At 44.2% G+C, this 17,791-nt stretch overlaps 1 protein-coding gene and 1 long non-coding RNA gene across 5 annotated transcripts in view; one reads left to right on the top strand and one right to left on the bottom strand.

Moving 5' to 3' along the window:
* Dscam (DS cell adhesion molecule) overlaps positions 1–17,791 on the top strand; it is a 559,889-nt gene that overhangs the window by 375,844 nt on the left and 166,254 nt on the right. For all 4 annotated transcript variants that reach the window (XM_076943217.1, XM_076943216.1, XM_076943218.1 and 1 more), the window contains exon 11: positions 3,614–3,787. In XM_076943217.1, the coding sequence (XP_076799332.1) occupies positions 3,614–3,787 (174 nt within the window). The remainder of the gene's footprint in view (positions 1–3,613; positions 3,788–17,791) is intronic.
* Positions 10,465–16,903, bottom strand: LOC143434036 (uncharacterized). The gene is made up of 3 exons (XR_013103183.1): positions 16,580–16,903; positions 12,886–13,111; positions 10,465–10,971 (listed from the first exon to the last, which is right to left on the bottom strand). It is a non-coding gene; the product is annotated as an uncharacterized LOC143434036 (long non-coding RNA).

Below are 17,791 nucleotides of genomic sequence, written 5' to 3'. Positions count from 1 at the left end.
CTGCCCTGCTATTGCTGAGTATACAGTGCTATAAAAGTTTTAAGTCAAATCGATTGATGGTGGTATTAAATTTTTCTGATTTAAAAATTGTTTTTATGCTCTCTTGCTCCTGCTTTGTCCCTTGCTCGTGCTCACCCTCTCCCCCCATTCCTTTTCTTTCTTTCTCTCCACTTGCTCATGGCCGGCCTCTACCCCTCTTTCTCTCTCTCTGTCACTGTCTCTCTCCTCCTCCTCCTCCCTCAACTCTCCTCCCCATGTCCTAAATAAACTTTATTCTATACTATTAAAAATTATTTTTATAAAACTAAAACAAATTGCTTCCTAGACACTTCTTTCTCCACCTTCTAAGACTGTAATTACTCAGATTAATCAATTGTTTTTTACAGTCTCACCTGAGTTCCTGCATTTCCCCCCTTTGGTCTTTTGGTTTTACTCCGGGTAAATTTTGCTGACCTAGTCATTTCCTCCTCTGTGTCCATGCTGCTAATAAGCTTCATGATATACTTTGCACACAAAAAAGCTGCGTTTTCTTTTCTATTGCTTTGCCTCTTTTTAATAGTCTTAATATTTCATCTGAATCTTCCCCATCTGTTTATGCAAATAATTAAGCTATTATTAACCCTCTGCCCAGTAGTTTCCTCTGCTCCTGATAGAGTTGTCTTTCTCCTATTCCTCTTTTTCTTTGCTTTATTGAGGGGCAACTCACATAGTTTTCTGGTAGATTCTGGTCCAAAGTGGAGACTGAAGTAGGTCACAGCTTTTCCTAGTCCTTTCCTTCCACCCATTTTATACCTATGGCCCCTTCCTTCTGTCATGTGCTAAAAATAAATTACTCATTTTTAGGCATTTTAATTCTTTGCAACTATGTTTATTTTGTTGCCTGGAATTTGCTCTAAGGAAGGCACAATTGTGATGCTGGGCAGGGCAAACAGTTTCCTTTTCTGGCTTCCTTCATCCTTAGCAGAAGCAGAACAGCTCTCAGCTGTGTGTGTGTGTGTATGTGTGTGTGCGCGCACATGTATGCATGTGTGTATGTATGTGTGTGAGCATGTGTATATGCATATGTGTACATGTATATGTGTGTATGAGTGTGTCGTGTATGCATCTGTATATGTGTATATATATGCATGTGTGTAAGTGTATATATGTGTATGTGTGTATGTGAATACACACATACATGAATATGTGTGTATGTGCATATGTGTGTGAGTGTGTGTGCATCTGTGTGTGAATGTGTGCACATGTATGTGTATGTGAGTGGAGTGTGTGTGTGTGTATGTATTGTTAGCATGTTTTTATTATAATTGAGCATGGCAAAACCATAGAATTCGACCACTCCATGGGTAGAAAGAACAATTTATTGGGGGCAAGCTGCCAGGCTGCTTCAGAGGGTAGAGAACAGCTGTTTCTTAGTTTTGTTGGGGCAAGTAGCAGCAGGAGGTGGCATGAGAGCTAGAAAGGCCTGGGAGTTATTGTGGGGACTTTGATCTGTTGCAGGCTGTTTGGGATAATCAGATACAGAAGGTCTTTGCTGGAGGTAGTTAGTCAGGGTTTTCCTGACTAACTACCTGCCCAGATTCCTGAAGAATGCTGAGTTTACATCTCTGTTTACCCACTAGGAATCCTTCTGCTTACCGAGTTAGAGTCCTGCCTGGGTTGCTCTTAGACTGTCATCTCAGGACATTATCAGCAGCACTCCCATTTGGGGGACCACTTTGTTACTCAACATTTATATATCTGCACATATGTGTGTGCGCACACTAACATGTAGAGGCCAGAAATTAACACTAAATATCTGCTGAATTTCTCTCTACCCTATTGTCCCAGAGAGACTTCTTGAATATAGGACTGACCAATCCCAAAGCACTGGCTGCTCAGCCTGCCCCAGGGATCCTCCATTTCTCTCTTCACCTCTTCAGTGCTAGGATCACAGAAGCAAACACCCCTGGATCCGACTTTCTGTGTAGGTGCTAGGAATCAATCAGGTCCCGTGTTTGCACAGCAAGCTTTTTCACCAAATCATCTCTCTAGCCTCTTTTCAGCCTTTTAATTTAATTTTCTCTATGTCTGCTGAAGCAGTTTTATCTTGAGAGAAGCCACCCATGTTAGGATTCTGTTTTTTCTTACTCAGTGTGAGAAGCCTATCAGGAACAATATTCATTTCCATGGTTTCTCCAGAGAGGTTCAACCCCAGCTCTGAAGTCCCTGCAACAGAGATCCCAGAAGGACAGAAATGCACGTAGTCCAGTGTTCTTGGGTGTTGTAGAAGATCTCCATGAATGCAGGGTGGGATAAAAGACCTGGTCAGCTCCAAGCCAGTTCTGGGACCAAAGAACCTGAAGCTCTGGTGTGGAGTATATTTTTGACCCATACTGTGAGCTTCCTTTAGGAAAATCAGATCAAGTCTTGCAATGAATCTCCACCTAGTCCCTGGAATCTGAGGGTAAAGAAGAAGGAAAGGGGAAGAGGTGTGAATGTCCTGGGATATGTTCTCCACATGCTCACACTTCCACTCCATGTGATAGGTCATTCCGAGTCACTGTCTGCCTAGACATCCAGCAGGGTCCTCTTCCTCTGCTGTATTATTCCTAAGAGCCTTTCTTTTCTAAGGAGTTTCATCCAGACGTATCTTGTGTTATTCTATATCTATGGTCCTAGCATATCCACTTGCAAGCACTCCTAGTAAGCAGTATTTTAATACTGTCTTCACACAATGACCTGACTTACATATTCAGAGTCCAGTGATATTGACAATGCACTGTGGTTCTCCACTGTAACAGCCAAACTGAGGAGGAAGATCTACACGTTGTTGTAGCCTCCGACATGTGCATAAAGTGAAGGCTGAAATGTTCTGTCCCCAGAGGAGCCCTCCCCTATTTACATTTACATTTACATTTACATTTACATTTACATTTACATTTACATCCAGGAAACAGAAAGAACTTTGTTCACAAAATGAGCAATGTCTACTCTGGGGTTGTTCTAACTATGATTTCTTTGACTCATTTATCAGCTGCTTAACACTCATCAAATTTGGCATTTTATGGAGAAAACTACTCATGAGCACCCCTACCTTTTAATCTAGTTCTCTAAAATAATGTCATTTTAAAGTAGGTTTGGCTTTCTCCAAATAAGAGTTTCAGTGTTACAGAAAAGAAGGCGTGACTTGGCTTGTCCAAAGAGTGCCTATGTGAGATGCATCCAGTGTCCTCATAGCAGAAGAAACTTGATCTGTGTCCATGTGTTTATTCTCCTTGTACACTACTCTCTTGCTTCACTATTGTGGAACCAAATATAAACAGAAAGTGAGAGAAGGAGGTTGAGTTTTGCCCACAGTTTAGTATGACGTGGTCTGTCATGGTGTAGACATGGCATGCCCCTGTAGTTGTAACACTGGCTGGCCTTTGCCCTATGTGTTCAGTCTAGGACCCCAGTCAGTAGGATGACAGTGCCATACACATAGCCCCTCCCTTTTCATCTAAAGCTCTCTGGATGTTTCACAGACACTCACAGAGGGAAGCCTTAGGTGTTTCTAAGTCTAGCCACATGTCCAGAAAAGATGAATCATCACTCCTCAGCATCATGGTTCCTTTTTGTGGTTGTCTCCTTCCAGGTGCTGGGGTCCCCCAGTTCCAGCCAATTGCCCTGAATGGCAGAATCCAGGTCCTGAGTAATGGCTCACTCTTGATCAAGCATGTTGTGGAAGAAGACAGTGGCTACTACCTCTGCAAGGTCAGCAACGATGTGGGCGCAGACGTCAGCAAGTCCATGTACCTCACGGTGAAAAGTAAGGATAAAGAACGCTTTGTTTTACCTGTGAAGGGCTTTGGGGGCTGAGGTCTTCAGTTGGTGCAATACATACCTGTCTCAAAACAAACAAACAAACAAAAAAAACAACAAAAAAACAAACAAACAAACAAAAAAGTTTGGATGTAGTGATGTTTCCAGATTTTTAGCATTGGAAATGCTTTTTTTTAAAAAAAAAAAAAAAAAAAATGGAAAAAGGCCATTCAATTGTCAGCAGCCATCTAGGGCTCCCTACACCCTGGGTATAGAGGAGCATTGTTCTCAGGAGCTGGTTCTCTAGATCACTGTCCTCAGGCTCTGACACCCTAATTGATCAGTGGGCCTTGGTACCCTCTCTTCCATGCATTAATCTCACGGTGGAAGAATCCAGTGCATGGCCTGCAGATATTCTTATGAAAGCCTGTTTCATATATTTCACTGAAAACTGGCTGGGTCATAGATTTCCTTTATAAAGTAGTCATTAGTAAAGGCACTCGGTGCCAAGCCTGACAACCTGAGTTCAATCCCCTGAACCCATACGATGGAAGGAGAGGATCGAAGATCAACTCCTGCAAGCTATCCTCTAACTTCCACATACATGCTGTGGTACAAGCACTCACCCCAAACCCGTGCTCACCCTTAAACCACACCCCAATAAAATAAATGTAAAACATGTAGAGGTAGCAACTGGATACCTCATCCCCAACACTAGACTATCCATAGCGTGAGTGGCGCGTGGGCCTTGACTCAGGGTCTGTGCTGTTGATCAGTGGGTGGGGGAGGGTTCTTCACTGTGAAGTCTCTTCTACACATTGGTCACTGAACCCTCAAGAATACAGAGTGGATGGCATTTCCCTGAGTAATGCTTATTAACAAATGCTTGTGTAGCTCTATATGAGGTTTATGTCCACCTATGACTAGTTTTTTACTGGATAAGCTTTGATTTCCTCTTAACAATAAGGATTTGTTCAGACTCTCCCTGCTTTAAAGAGATTTAAGGTTGCTACTGATATTTAAGAATCCACATTTGTTTAAGAGGACTTCATTTTTTAAAGTGTGTGTGTGTGTCTGTGTGTGTGTGTGTCTGTGTGTATGTGTGCAATTCAAAACCTTGTCATATGGATCAGTACCTATCCTATGCACTAAGAATTTATTTTAGTCCATTATTCTACCAGAAAAATAGGAATGCCAAGCTGTTTGCTAAGCTTTGAGTGGAAAAGCATACTGCAATTCTGGAATGAAGTTGCTTTGAAATATACTCATCATGCATAATCTTTGAACTCCATGATTCTGTATTCCAGAGGAACTTATGTCAAAGAACCTAAAGACAAACTGTAGAGTCAGCAATTTTTAGATTGATAATTAAAAAAAAAAAAAATCTAAGTTTCTGAACTACTCAGGTAACTAAGATCCAGAAGCTATGTTGACACCAGTTTGTCTTCCTACAGTGAATATAATATATTTGTTAGATATTTTATTAATTCATAACATCATTTTTCTGTTCTAAACAATATTTATCAAGACCTGGCAGCACAAGGAGTTGTGGGTGAAATACCTGTGCTTTAGACAGGGGAGTAATATGGAAGAGGACAGTACCTGGCTTTATGAGGTGAGGAGTGTGTACCATGTTTATGCAAATGGCAGGAGAGGCAGAACTTCAGCTTCATAAAAGACCTTCAAGAATAGAAAAAAATGTAAAACATAGAAATTTCAGATTTCCACCCCCACATCATCTCCTCCTTCTATGCCCATGTGGTAGGTACTAGTAACAAAAGTTGAAAGACAGAAGGATGGTGTCTGCCCTTCTTGAGCTACTCACTCTTGAGGAGCAGTGGATATCTGTGTATAACCCCCAGGCAGCAAATAGCACAGGGTTCACAGCAGAGCAGAACTCAGAGTCAGTCATAGGCCAAGGCATACGTCCACTTTCTATGGGATGAGTGATTTCTATGCACCATCTGGGTACCTAACGTTCATATGTTCAAATCTTAATTCTCACCATGTTGATGTTAGAAGACAAGGCTTTGCCAGGTGAGCCAGCATGGGTACAACTTCTAATAGTTCAAGTTGGGGAGCCTCCACAACAGAAGAGGGCTCTCCTTGGAACCCAGTCCAACCAGGCTTTGATCTGAGATTTGTAGCCTACAGACAGCAGGGGAATAATTGTCTATTGTGGATAAGTCTCCTAGTTCGTGGCATAGAAGCTGGAGCTGACTATGTCACTGTGGAGGTATAGAGTACAGTCCTGCTACATTGAAGTTTGATATTTAAAAATGTGAAAGTCTGAGAGGCAGAGGGTTTGAAGCTATGGAAGGACACCACAGGGAGAAAGGAAAGGAAGGAAAGATGTACACAATTCACAGACCAGAGCAAGCAGGATTGCATGGGGGAGGTTGGAAACAGAGGTTGGCTATAAGCATGCTAAGAAGTGTTTCTTAGAACCAGCCAAGTCCTGGGATCTCTGAAACCATATAATTAGTGTGTTATAAAGCAACATGATCGTGGGCTATAAAGATAAAGAAAACATGTGATTCCTCAGAAAAGGAGCTTTCAGAAAAATATTCTGGAAGAGAAAATGTAAATGGCATAGCACAGGAGGAGAGAAGAGGATTGAGGACTTCCAGCTTCAGAGGCATTTACACAGTTCCTATGACCTGACCCAACCCAACCATCAACCCTGTGTAAAAACTCCAGGCTCTTGTCCAGCTTCTTCTACCCTTGAGAAAGAATCCAAGTGTCCAGAGACTTTCAAACCGCAGAAAAATGAATATAAAGGAGATCACGTGGCTGTAACCGAAGCTCTCAAGGGTGCTCAGTTTTATTTCCATCATTTTAATTAATGTGTGATCATCACACAAAGTGATAGGCTTCATTGTGATAGTTAATTCAAGTGTGGTGTGTGCCTTAACCACATTCCATACCCATTAACCTATCCTATCCTCCTGGTCACCAACTCCCTTCTCCTTCCCAACAGTTCAAGCAGTCTGATTTAACTGCCGTGTGTGTGTGTGTGTGTGTGTGTGTGTGTGTGTGTGTGTGTGTGTGTGTTGCATGTCCTTCATCCATTCAGCTCTTGATGAACCCTAAGGTTGGGTCCATAGCTGGGATGTAGTGAATATTGCTGCAACAAGTAGGGGTGACAGGTATCCCATGGTATGCTAGCTCACACTCCTTTGGGCATATTCCCAAGAGAGGTACAACTGGGTTATTCAAGCATTCTGTTCCTAGTTTTTGGAAGGACCTCCCCACTGATCTTCATAGTGGTTGCACTAGTTTGTACCCCCACCAGCCTTACAAGAAGGCTCCTTTCCCACAGCTCCTTCCAGCACTTGTTGTCACTGGTTTTCTTGAAGCAAGCTGTTCTGTCTAGGGTAAGATAAAATTAATCTCAATGTAATTCTCATTGGCATTTCCCTGATGGCTGGGGGAATAGTCTTTGTGTATTTGTTACTAGTTTTTCACATGTCTTTTATTTCCTGCCAAAAAAAAATAATAATCGTCTACTTATATGATAATTTATTGATTAGATAATTAGGGGATTATTGTTTTTTTGAGTTCTTTATATATTCTAGTTAGTAGGTCTTATTGTATGAGGGCTGCACATATTTCTAAACACAGCAAGAGAGAGTTTGTCACTTCCTTGGGTAATGTGAGGGGGAGAGAGGTGGCTGCTCAGAGGCAAATGCTGGGCTCTCAGAACAGCACTGGAGTCAAGCTTCAAACATATTTGCAAAACATATACTTGCTACTGAGGGATATTGGGGTTACAGCAGGAAACTGGGGGTAAGCACAGACTCACATTCTGTCCAATTTGCTTATTGCTTTCAGAGACTCATGTCAGAGAAGAGGGCATTTTAGCAACAAATACAACCACAACAGCCCTCTTTTGTTTGGAAGCAGGCACAAGGTGCTGCTGGCAGATAGCAGGCAGACCATAGGGAACTGTCAGGAAAAGCCATCAACAGCATGGAAGATTGATCTGTGCGAAGCCTTCCAGCTCAGCTGGTATTCCTGCTGCTGACTCTACACTGCCATCTCAGTTCTAATTTATCTTGTACCAAAAATCCTCCCAGGAAAGGAAATCAAACACTAGAGGAACATTGGCGGCAAAGACAGAAACAGCAGGCCCTGCTTCTGATCAAGCGTGGTCTCTGGTCTACACTACCTCTAACACCCATGGGCAGTGAATGCAAAAAGCAAGCCAAGTACCTAGTCCAAGCCTCTTCTATTGTATCAGAGGATGTTTGTAGGAACGTAATGAATTTCCTAAGAAAATAATTCCCCAAAGTACTAAGCTCTCAAATGGAAGTCACTCCTAACATTTCCCTCAGGTACCAAAATTGCACCTGCCCCCTCCAGAGTCCTGCAGCTGGCTATATCTTTCGAGGAACACTGATTGCAGAAGCTCACACTGAGCGCGCAGCTCTTTCTTTGTCTGCTGCTCGGCTTCAATCCCTTCTGATCCCCTCATGCAGCATAAAAGAACATCACTTATCAAACAGGGGTAGGAGCGTCCCTGGAGAGACAGTTACTCTTGGAAGCTGATGAAGCCTGTAGCCCCAGAACAACCCACAGGCCACAGTATAACCTGACCTGCCACCTCCCTCCCCCATGTTCAGCCTGGACAGAACTCTGTAATGCCAGAGTGTATGCTGCTTCCGTTCATTTCCTGTCTATATAACAAAAAAATTGGCCAGAAGCAATTTTTGGGAGAGGGAAGGGTTTATTTGGCTTATACATCCCAATCATAGTAGGAAATCATGGCAGGAACTGAAACAGAAGCAGAGGCAGGAACCATGAAGGGATGTTGCTTGCTTAGTTTACTTTCTATATGCAAGCCAGGACCTCATTCCCAGAAGTGGCACTGCCCATAGTAGGCTAGACCCTCACCATCAACTTAAAAAATATACCATAGAATTGCCTACAGGCAATGGTGGCATTTTCTTAATTGGGGTCCTCTCTTCCCAGATGACCTCAGCCTGTGTCAAGCTGACAAGACTAGCACATATATATTCCTGGGTGTACACATCTGTGTTCAGACCAAGTCTCTCGACTTTGACCAAACAGATCTTGGGGGCTCGATGATTCTCAATCCTTCATGGGCATGTTAGACTGGAAATAAGCTAACCCATTCATCTCTCTTCCCTATAGAAACTTATCTGTTCTCAGATGGCCTTCTTGATTACTGATACTAGGACCCTTAGATCTTCACCACAGAGCAAGTATGAGAAAGTGTCCCTGCTTAGATTAGTACAGGTAATAAGAATATTCTAGATTTAGCAGGGGGAGTTGCCCAACTCTGTAAATATGCAAACCCCACTGAATTGTGTGATATAAAAGCATGGATGTTGTCTTATGTAAATTGCAGTTCACTGGAGCTATTTTTTGATATAATTTCCAGGACGGTTACAGTTAGCAGGTTCTAATATGAACTGTGACCGTTCTTAATAGTTTGAGGTCTGCGGTTAGATTATGTGGTTTCACTCCCTAGTTCTGCCTAAGAGAAGCTTGTGTGGACTTGGTGATAACACCCTCAAGACCTCCATGCTACTCATCTGCAAAATGGGAACAGTTGCCTATACGTTCAGGAGTTATGATGGCATGCTCTGGCAGGAGAGGGTCAGAGAGCTATGGTTGACCCTTCATGGGTGGAAGCTGCCACATTTATAACCAAGGCACTCATGTAGACTTTTATTTAAAAAAGTATTAGTATGTGTGCATGATGGGAGATGAGGAGGGTCCTACATGCTATGGCACATATAGAGGGCAGAAGACAAGGTTGTGGAGATGGGTCTCTCTATACATCATATGTGGGTCCTGGTGACCCAGCTCAGGTCACAAAGTTTACTCACAGCTAATACCTTTACCCACTGAGCTCATCCTAGAGATTTCTTGACTTGTTTTTTAATTTCCATATCAGAATCATGTCATTTTAAATACTCAAATTTTTATGTTAAAGTCATGCTGGGGTATGCTGTCTTTCACCTCTGCTCTTAACTAGTGTTCTTCCCTTTAAGGTTACCTGAAATTGATGCCAAACATGAATCTTCCCTCCCTCTTCCTCCAGTGTTCTTGATGTCCCCTAAGAGGTACAGTTTGTTCTGTTTGAAGCTTAGATGTTTTTCATTAATTTTCTCAGATAATTCAATTTTATGCCATTTGAAAATGATATTATACCTTCCCCCTCTTATTTGTGTAGCTGAAACAGTTCAGAAGAAGGCCCTTTCATCATTGTGTCTGAATATAGACAATATTGTGAATACCATCAAACAAGGCATACACGTGCCCAAGCAGCTGCTTCCTGGCTGTCTCAAGTGGCTGTTGCTTGGCCCACTTGGCTCTAGCCCAGCAGTCATTCTTCAGTCCTGAGGTTGAATATTTCAGCAAATTGTGCCCATAGAAAGAAGGAACTGCTCTTGTTTGAGCCTGATGTTGTTGCTTGTTTACTTTCTTCAAGAAAACAGGAAGGTACAAGTGGTGTTTCCTAGCAGGCTCCTGGATGCCGGGGTCAGTCTTCTACATTCTTGCTTCTTTTAATCTTTACAATCACTTTTTAAATTTGAGCTTAGTTCATCCTGGAAAGAACACTTTTACTTATGACTGAAATAGGCCAGTTCTGTATCCATGTCACCCCCAAAGGCCGCTGAGCCAGTTTTATTCTGTAAATTCAGCTGAAAAAAAAAAAAAAAAAAGCTGTCTAATCATCTGCTCAGTGGTGGGCCTTGTGAGCATAGCAATGCCCTCCTGCAAAGGTGAACTTGGAGAACTGCCTCCCATAATTCATTCAGAGTTGAGCACAAACTCGGGCCATGACTCTCTCCTCTCCCTTGAGGACACCCAGGTGTGACCCTCTGTAGGAATAATCAGGAATGCCTGTTAGGACATATCCAAAGTCACCATCCCCAGAGTCCATTTGCTGATGAGCTTTTGTAATGCAGGACAAGTCATGGTGGTGTGTCCGAGGCCATCAGGGCAGGAACCAACCATCTGCTCTTTACGGTTCAGACACGGCTGAGCAGAATGGCAGAGGCAGGGTGGGGATGTTAGAACTCTGCACACACAGGCTTCCCCCCTGTTCATCTAGATTTCCCACACTGTTGAGCCAGTAAATTTCAGAAGACAAGGTGAAGCCCACATGTTTGTCTTGATGTTAAAGCCAACAGTAGTAGAGAGTAGTCCATATACCTACAGGCCAAGAAGAACATTACGAAGCTAATGAGTTGGTTTGTAGCTCCTTTCATATAAAAAAAACTGTGTATTTACATGATATTATATTTAAAACCTGAGGAGCTACCTGGAGTTTTACAGTGGAGACATTCATCTACACTGTAGTGACAGCTACAAGGTAAAAGGTACTTGGTGATTCTAATATTCATCTCTGAATCATTAGTCTATTTTATGTTCCATAATGAAATGCTCAATGCCTAGCTGCTTATAAACCTAGTCAGGTCATGGTTTTAGAAGTTGAAAGTCCAAACACTAAGGTGGTGGCTCTGGTTATGAGCCCCAGACTTCATCACACCATGGCAGAGGTCACTGTGGTGGGAGCACATCTATGGTGGGAGCACATCTGAAAGGGAGAGCCTTCACTATGTCATCATAGTGGGAGCACATTTGGAAGGGAGACTCTTCATTCAACAGGATAGAAGATGAATGGTTTCTCCTACTTATTTTCCTGGATAAATACACACATCTCCATCTCAGTCTTTATGCTAGTTGTGTGGTATTTAGTACATGATTAGATATTATTTATACCTGATCTCATATTCATTGATCCTAGAGACTACATCATGTGTTCATGCCCTTTGTAAACAGCTACTCTGAAGAAGGAAAACTAGCAGATTCCAGCCAGTGTGTGCCATAGGAAGGAGAGGCAGCAGATACTACAAGGAGGCTTTGGAATGTGGATATTAGATTTCCTTTACTTCCACACTTTCTGTAGACAACTCAACACTGCTAGTGAGTGACACTTCCTCCCTCGTAGGCTACACCACTTCTGGATCTTTTATGTGTCAACTTTCGAGGCGTGTTACCTCAGGGTCCATCCTTGATGACACTATGAAGGTCTACCATGGATATGATTAGCATTTAAATTGGTCGCTGATGAACAAAGCATATATTTTTCTTTCCATACTTGAAATAGGCTTCATCAGCTGAAGGTCTTTGAATAAAGCAAACATTCAGCATTCTTGACATCAGTATGTGTACAGAGAAACCCTTATACATCAGACTTACTGAAAAGTCTGGTCCTGGTTAGGAGTGGATTCAATTCTGCTTTGTCCCGTCTCTGGCTTCAAATGTACTCTGTACTATCTTCTAGCCCATCACAATGGCCAGTCCAATTTAAATTGTGATATTCTGCCCTCCCTGGCCTGGAGCATCCAGTCTTTTCATTCAGGACTGCTAGGTCCTATTATGTTGGGGTGATATGAGAAGACAGTGGGGGACAAAGGATCTTTTATTCACCTTGGCTCTGGCCATTTTTCTAATGCTTACTAACCATAAAAGCCCTCTGTTTGACAAATGGCCTACATCCTAACACTATTCTATACACCAGGCAGTACCCTATGATTCAGTTCCACTCTGACACTAACAACCCGGAATCAGCATCAGGTCCCAGTAAGACTGCCCTCACTTCAGACAGCAGCGGTAATTGGAGTTCTCAGATGGCCTCCCCTTCTGCCTGGCCAGTTCCAGGTTAAAGGTCACACAACCCCTTTGTGTTTGATAATTTGTTAGAACACTTATGGAACTCAAAATAGTACTCAGTAACACTATTACAGAGGATCCGAACATACAGATGGATACAAGAGAACACGTGACATCTAGAAGAGTCCTAAGCTCAAAGCTCAGGAACTTCTGTACTTGCATGCTTTGGGTATGTCTCTGTCCCAGAACATCTATATGGTCATCAGTTATGTGGCACTGTCCATGGGGAGGCAGGAATAAATATCTACTCACCACAGATAGGCAACCAACCACAAGAAAAAAATTAAAAAAAAAAAACAAACAATAAAAAAAAACCCACCTAAATACAACTAGGTAAACCAGTGAGCTTATTAGGTTTATTTACAGAAATATGGGTGAAGGGTTACTTACAGGAGCAGAAATCACTCAAAGACAGCTGCCTCACCAAAGCCCATCTCAGCATGAACAACTGTCATGAGAGCTGGGAACCTGGAGCACACTGCATAACTTGTCAGCACCTCTGCTGGGTAGAGAGGCTTCTTTTAGGCAGCTCAGCTGGACTTGTCAGACTGTGAATCTGGTCAGTTTCAGGGACTTCCTGGAGATACTGTTGATTTTCTGAGCTTAACAAGCTTCCCTGCAGTATGAAATGTTTCACTACCAGTTAGAGCATCCTGAATATTAAACAGCCTCCCTCTGAAATGAAAGAAGATTTGATCTTAGAAGACACTGCTACACTGCCAACCAGGAAGCTCCCCGAGTTTTCCTGTTCAAAGCTTATACCTAAGTTCCAGAACTATGATCTTATTAAATCACCAGCCATTGCCACGTGTATGAACTTGAGCTTCAGCTGCTACCATTCCCAGATGTTAAGGCTGGGTGGGGCTGAACATTCAACCCTCTGATCACAGACTTGTTCTTTCTGGGATGGATAATCAGTCCTAAAAACTGTCATGAACATGTCAATGGCACCAACTCAGGTATGGCTGAAAGGGGATATTAGGGATAACAAAGATACTAAGAAACTCAGGGAGTTTCAAAGGGTTTTGAAGCTGTGTCTTGAAAACTAGGATAAATGCTAGATACACTCTTTACTGTATCACGTAACCAAATATATCCTATATATCAGATAGATAGATAGATAGATAGATAGATAGATAGATTTTGATAAGAAAATCTCAAACTCCTTGCTACATAGTCCCCAAGTTAAGGGGCATGGGAAGCAAATGGCTATGCCCTCTCTGTGGTGCCCTTCGCTCACACACAGAGTCTCTAGCCTTGTGAGCTAAATAACCTGTTCTTTATACTATAAACCTTTCAAAAACATTTCATTATAGTAATGCAAAAATGATCTAATATGAAAGAGAGAGAGACAGAGAGAGACAGAGAGAGACAGAGAGAGACAGAGAGAGACAGAGAGAGACAGAGAGAGACAGAGAACTCTAACATGAGGGCTGACTTACATTCGAAGAAACATGGGAATGATAGGAACTGCTCCCTTCCATCCCCGCCCCCTAACTAATTTACAAATGCATTGTCAAAGACTGTGATCTTCAGTGTCATGTTTGTGTCTGTTTCCTCCTAACTGGAAACATCTACATGCTGTTTCAAAGCCTACCCCAGTCAGGCCTCTCTGATTTGTTGCTGACTGTTCCCATATCATGGAATATCATCCTACCATGTGACTTTTAGTGGTAAGTGTGCCTCACCACATATCTAGCCTAGGGAATATGCAGTCCTGCCCTTGGTGGCCCATTGTGCATCTGGTCTTTTACAGGGTCCCAGCTGTCTCAGCAGTAGAGCATCCTATGCCTTGTTTCCCTGATGATGGGAGAAAGGATGAGCAGCAGAGGAGCTCAGGAGCCTAGCAACCAGCACACACAATGCAGCTAGGTGTAAAGAGAGGGCCTGCAATGAGGCTTTATAAATCCTAGAGCTGCCCTGGCATGCAGGAAAGGCACTCACTGGGGTAGGACTTGGAAACCCAGGCAGCACCAGCTCACAGCCCAGTCACTTGCTCTTTCCCATTCAAGCCCTGTGTGTTCCAAGGCAGCCCTTTTGTGGGAGCCGTGCTTAATTACTTCCGCGGGCAGAAGATGTCAGTAATCTTTCAAACATTCTCATTAGTGGTGAGGTTGGGGATGTCAGCCTCGGCCCAGCGCAGCTCAGCAGCCATCACTGAGCTGTCGCCTGGCACTTCAGGGGTGTCTTAATGCGCGTGTTGCCCTTTCTCTGATGAGCAGCAGAGATAAAGGAGACCTCAGAGAAGCCGTCGGGGGAATTCAGAAATGCTGGGTCGATTCTTCAACGGGGAATGTAAAATGTCCATGTATTACATTGCGTTAGCAGCCATCAATCAAAAATGTCCACATCCAGTCTAAGTGGTGCAATCTTAAAGCAATTACGGTGGACCAGTGATGATACATCAGCCTCGCCCGAGACATTTATTTCCAGCTTTGCACATGGACCACACACACCTACCTTGTCTTCACAGCTTTTTCTATTGTCATTTAAAGGCAAATCCTCTCCTTTTTCTCATAACTAAACCATGGCCTTGATTTCTCTTCAAAACACCAAAGCTCCTTCCCTTCGTGGCTTTTTTTTTTTTCATGAATGTGGCAAGCTTGCAGGATGAAGGAAGTATAAGATATGGTAGGGACCAAGCTTGCAACAAACCCTCAAATCTCCAGGTTAGGCTGCAGGCCGAAGCACTAAGAGTGTGAGCCAACCAAGTACCTACACCATCTTCACAGACTTAAAGGCCAAGGTCACTGTGGAGTTTGCAAGGTAGATATGATGGAGCTTAAAGCTCCAGAAAGACCTCCGCTTCTTCTAAACAGTTCTTCCATGGTCTCAAGTTTGTGACAGAATGGAGCTTTCTGCCCATGGAACCGCACTCAACAATTGTCAAATAATCCCACTGCCCCTTCCAGATGTGAGGCTAACTGGATGGGGCTGGATGCCAGGCCAGCAGTTTCCAGCTCTGCTCTGGCTTCATGGATCCACTGCTTCTGTCACCCAAGTCTATGCTCCCCCACATCTGTATCTCAGGCTGCATAGAATGCTCACAACTAACCTGAAAACAGATTCCCAGGACCTATGCTGTGTGGTGCTGTACACAGAAGCTGAAAATAGTGTATGTCTACTATCTCAACCCTGTAGTCTAACTGCTTCTAAGACAAGATGGGAGATAAAGATGGGAGAATCCCCAGAAGCTGAAGAACTGGGTAGCTTGTTACACACACACACACACACATACACAGAACACATACACAAAAATACACATGTACACACAAACATGTATACACACATATACAAAAATACATATGTACACATGAACACATACACATGCACACACATACACACACATATGTAAGGGCTGAAATCCAAAGTTGTACCCAGAACTCTGCAAGCACACTGTGACAGATCAAGTATAAATGCACCTGTGTACACACACACCTATACACATATATACATACACATACAAACATATACACATATGCAACACATGCACATATTTACACAGATAGACACACACACACACACATGCACACAACACACACACACACAACACACACACAACACAGACACATATGTAACGGCTGAAACCCAAGGTTATACCTCAACTTCCACAAGCACAGTGTGACATATCACCCCAGTGCCCATGCACACATGTACACATATACACACACATACACACACAAACTCACACACACACATACACACATGCACACACAAACTCACACACACACATACACACACATGCACAGACAGACACACACAGGCACACACATCTGGAGATTTGACTCCTACTTCAATGTTGGGGTAGGGTGCTTCTCCCCACATACGTGCTGAACCAGGGACATGCCAGTACTCTGCTCCCCAGGGGCCATTTTTACTGCCACCTGCTGCCCTGATAAGGGTGTGGGGTTCTCCTTCAGGCCTCTGGACACTTTCTGATGACCCTAGGCAACAAGTACCTGGAGCTCACCAGAACACTAGGGTTGCTCTTCACCAACCACCCCTATTCCTCCCTCTCTGAGGGGCAGCATAGAAGCCTTTTTGCCCTGCCCCTGTAGAAAGACAGAAGCAGCAGTCTGTTTACCTTCCACCAGCCTGAGGAGTCTAGTGTGGATGCTTCCTCATTTGGTAGAACCTGAGATCAAGGCAAAGGGAAGGTTAAGTCTGTGCACTCCAGCTGCCCTCACTGCCAGCAGCAACTCTAAAAGCACAAGAGAAAAGATGCTGGTAACTGAAGGAAGCATCTGCACAAGCCCTTGTCCCACCCCACGTGAGTTTATTACTCTAGAAGGGAGGTAAGGGTGGGGAGAAACAGAATGGAATGAGTGCAGGCAGGAGAAGATGCAAGTGAGAGGAGGTGTAGGTGGAGGGAGGTGCAGGTGGGGAAGGTACAGGTGGGAGGGGGTGCAGGTGGGAGGAGGTGTAGGTGGGGAAGGTGCAGGTGGGAGGGGGTGCAGGTGGGAGGAGGTGCAAGAGGGAGGAGGTGCAGATGGGAGGAGGTGCAGGTGGAGGAAGATGCAGGTGGGGGGAGGTGCAGGTGGGGGGAGGTGCAGGTGGGGAAGGTGCAGGTGGGAGGGGGTGCAGGTGGGAGGAGGTGCAGGTGGGAGGAGGTGCAAGAGGGAGGAGGTGCAGATGGGAGGAGGTGCAGGTGGAGGAAGGTGCAGGTGGGAGGAGGTGCAGGTGGAGGAAGGTGCAGGTGGGAGGAGGTGCAGGTGGAAGGGGGTGCAAGTGGGAAGAGGTGCAGGTGGGGGGAGGTGCAGGTGGGGGGAGGTTCAGGTAAGGGGGGAAGGTGCAGATGGGAGGGGGTGCAAGTGGGAGGAGGTACAGGTTGGGGGAGGTGCAGGTGGGAGGAGGTACAGGTGGGGAGCAAGTGTAGGAAAAAGCCAAGGACAGATTGGTGCAGGTGAAGCATCCCCCCAGTGGACAGAATTGTAGTCACAGAGAACTGTGTAGCTGGGTTTCAGAAGCCTCAGGCTAACTGCCCAGGAAGCCCAGGAAGCCCAGGAAGCCCAGGAAGCCCAGGAAGCCCAGGAAGCCCAGGAAGCCCAGGAAGCCCAGGAAGCCCAGGAAGCCCAGGAAGCCCAGGAAGCCCAGGAAGCCCAGGAAGCCCATGTGTGCCACTACTCTCAGGAGGAGAGTGATGTCATGTCCTAATAGCATGACAATGTTCCCCAATACAAAGCTTGCTCTTCTTAGGAATGAAGTCCTTTCACTTCAGGACTTCAGTTACATCCATGGCTTCAGTAACATTCATGAGTCCAGTGCTCAGACACTACACATGTTGACTCCACACCCA

Source organism: Arvicanthis niloticus, chromosome 12 (genome assembly GCF_011762505.2).
Source record: "Arvicanthis niloticus isolate mArvNil1 chromosome 12, mArvNil1.pat.X, whole genome shotgun sequence".
Classification (NCBI taxonomy): Eukaryota; Metazoa; Chordata; class Mammalia; order Rodentia; family Muridae; genus Arvicanthis; species Arvicanthis niloticus.
Note: the sequence above shows the minus strand (reverse complement) of the source record. Positions and strands in the feature narration are given on the sequence as shown.